Source organism: Neovison vison, chromosome 6, assembly GCF_020171115.1.
Source record: "Neovison vison isolate M4711 chromosome 6, ASM_NN_V1, whole genome shotgun sequence".
Taxonomy (NCBI): domain Eukaryota; kingdom Metazoa; phylum Chordata; class Mammalia; order Carnivora; family Mustelidae; genus Neogale; species Neogale vison.
In genome coordinates, this window is record NC_058096.1 from 211,650,442 (window position 1) to 211,653,606 (window position 3,165).

Sequence of the window (3,165 nt, forward strand, 5' to 3'; positions counted from 1 at the left end):
ATATATATTTATATATATAAAACAATTATATATATAACTATATATATATCTCATATATGTGTGTGAGTTCATTTATGAGATATATATAATTTTATATTTATATTTATTTATATTATATATATAATGAGATATATATTTTTTATGAGAGAGAGCCCATGAGAGAGATGGGGGGGCAGAGGGAGAGAGAGAGAGAGAATCTTTTTCTTTTTTTAAGATTTTATTTATTTATTTGAGAGAAAGAGAGCATGAGAAGGGGCGACAGAGGTTTAGATAGGAAAGGGAGAAGCAGAATCCCCACTGAGCAGGGAACCCAACGTGGGGCTCAATCCCAGGACCCCAGGATCATGACCTGAACTGAAGGCAGCCGCTTAACCAACTGAACCACCACCCTGAGAGAGAGAATCTTTTTTTTTTTTTGCAGTGTTCCAAGATTCATTGTTCATACACCACACCCAGGGCTCCATGCAATATGTGCCCTCCTTAATACCCACCACCAGGCTCAACTATCCCCCCACCCATCTCCCCTCCAAAACCCTCAGTTTGTTTCTCAGAGTCCACAGTCTCTCATGCTTCGTCTCCCCCTCTGATTCCCCCTAATTCATTTATCCTTTCCTTCTCTTAATGTCCTCCATGTTATTCCTCATGTTCACAAGTAAGTGAAACCATATGATAATTGACTTTCGAGAGAGAGAATCTTTTTTCTTAATTATTTTTATTAGCATATAAGTATTATTATCCCCAGGGGTATAGGTCATCCTATGATGATCCAATTTCCCTCAACTCCCTTCTCCTCTCCATCTTCTCTTGTCCTCCATGCTATTTGTTATGCTCCACAAATAAGTGAAACCATATGATAATTGACTTAGAGAGAGAATCTTAAGCAGACTCCATGCTCAACACCAAACCCAATGCAAGGCTCAATCTCACGATACTGAGATAATGACCTGAGCCAAAAACAAGAGGTAATTGCTTACCCAACTGAGCCACTTTATGCAATTGGAAGGGGAGGTGAACCATGAGAGACTATGGACTCTGAAAAACAATCTGAGGGGTTTGAAGTGGCGGGGGTGTGGGAGGTTGGGGTACCAGGTGGTGGGTATTATAGAGGGCACGGCTTGCATGGAGCACTGGGTGTGGTGAAAAAAAATGAATAATGTTTTCTGAAAATAAATAAATTTTTAAAAAAAAGAAAAAATTAATACAAGGGAATCTCTAATATCTCAGTTAACAACGTAGGATTCTCAAAGATCTTTCTTTTCCTTGATTGTTATGTCATCATTTTCCAGATTAGTTCCACTAAAACATATAAAAGATGTTCAACTCCCAGGATGAAATCTCTCCTTGGGAGTTTGCTCAGATTATTTGGCTGAGCGGAGAGATGAGGCTCACTCCATCAGTCTACTCCCACCCCCTCTGGCTCACCCACCACCACCCTGATGTGCCCACAATTGTACACACCTTCACATCAGCTAAATCCTCTTGCAGCATCTTGTAGGTCTGCAGGAATATAGCTGGTCTTCACAAAAATGGAGTACACAACCCAAAACAAGTGTGAATAAACATGCTGACTTACCATAGCCTAAAGGTGGAAAGAATTCTCAAGTGGGAGAATTCTCTCATAATTCCCCCAATGTGCAACAGAGCATAGCAATTCCTGGTTAGAATATTCCCTTTGGCCATAGAGTATTAAAGGAGGGCCTGGATTATATCTCTAAAAATGAAAAATTAGGCGGTGAGGAGTTCTGGCCTACGTTCCAGCCATGCCGTCCAAGGGTCCTCTGCAGTCCGTGCAGGTCTTCGGACGCAAGAAGACAGCCACAGCCGTGGCGCACTGCAAACGGGGCAACGGCCTCATCAAGGTGAATGGGCGGCCCCTGGAGATGATCGAACCCCGCAGGCTACAATACAAGCTGCTGGAACCTGTTCTGCTTCTAGGCAAGGAACGATTTGCTGGGGTGGACATCCGAGTCCGAGTGAAGGGTGGTGGTCACGTGGCCCAGATTTATGCAATCCGCCAATCCATCTCCAAAGCCCTGGTGGCCTATTACCAGAAATACGTGGATGAGGCTTCCAAGAAGGAGATCAAAGACATCCTCATCCAGTATGACCGGACCCTGTTGGTAGCTGATCCCCGACGCTGCGAATCCAAAAAGTTTGGTGGTCCTGGTGCCCGTGCTCGCTACCAGAAGTCCTATCGATAAGCCTGTCGTGAGGATGAGGGTTCATCTTTATAATAAACAATTGTTACGGGACTTAAAAAAAATTTTTTTTACATTAAAAAAATGAAAAATTAAAAATCTATAAATTTATCATGTATTTTATAATATTATAGTGATTCATTCCTCGCTACTGTCTAAATATTTATTGGTAAGGAATAACATTCCCTTCTCTCTCCAGAGGCTCTGTACTCTACTTCATTAATTGCAATAGCATCATTATTTTTGCCTAAGTCGCCCTGATTCTGCAATAGCTGTTTAAATTAGAATACTTAAAACTGAAATCCATATTTCAGAAGTTGGATAGTAAGAGTATACTGTAAAATGTCCAGGGGGTGTCTGGCTGGCTCAGTTGGAAGAGCATACAACTCTTGATCTTGGGGTTGTGACTGCAAGCTGCATCTTGGGTAAAGAGATTAATTAAAATTCAATTCTCTTTTTAAGATTTTATTTTTTATTTATTGGAGAGAAAGAGCAAGAGCGTGAGAGAGAGATCACGAGCAGGGGGCAGGGGTCAAGGGAAAAGCAGACTGGTACTCTGGGACTCCATCCCAGAACCCTGGAGTCATGATCTCAGCGGAAGGCAGACGCTTAACCAAATGAGCCACCCAGAAGTCCTAAAAATAAAATCTTTTAAAAATTTTTGTCTGGACACAGATGTTGTGAAAAGAAGGGCCATCTGTACCCCAATGTTTATAGCAGCAATGGCCACGGTTGCCAAACTATGGAAAGAACCAAGATGCCCTTCAACGGATGAATGGATAAGGAAGATGTGGTCAATATACACTATGGAGTATTATGCCTCCATCAGAAAGGATGAATACCCAACTTTTGTAGCAATATGGACGGGACTGGAAGAGATTATGCTGAGTGAAATAAGTCAAGCAGAGAGAGTCAATTATCATATGGTTTCACTTATTTGTGGAGCATAACCAATAGCATGGAGGAC

The 3,165-nt window shown here is 41.7% G+C and overlaps 1 protein-coding gene across 1 annotated transcript; it reads left to right on the plus strand.

Moving 5' to 3' along the window:
• Positions 1 to 1,734: 1,734 nt before the first annotated feature.
• LOC122910718 (40S ribosomal protein S16-like) lies at positions 1,735 to 2,252 on the plus strand. Its single transcript, XM_044255335.1, has one exon. The coding sequence runs from the start codon at positions 1,761 to 1,763 to the stop codon at positions 2,199 to 2,201; it is 441 nt and encodes a 146-aa protein (XP_044111270.1). The 5' UTR covers positions 1,735 to 1,760; the 3' UTR covers positions 2,202 to 2,252.
• The last annotated feature ends 913 nt before the right edge of the window (positions 2,253 to 3,165 follow it).

Bases quoted from the DNA above. Each gene is read 5' to 3' on its own strand.
- LOC122910718 (XM_044255335.1), top strand. From the start codon at position 1,761: ATGCCGTCCAAGGGTCCTCTGCAGTCCGTGCAGGTCTTCGGACGCAAG.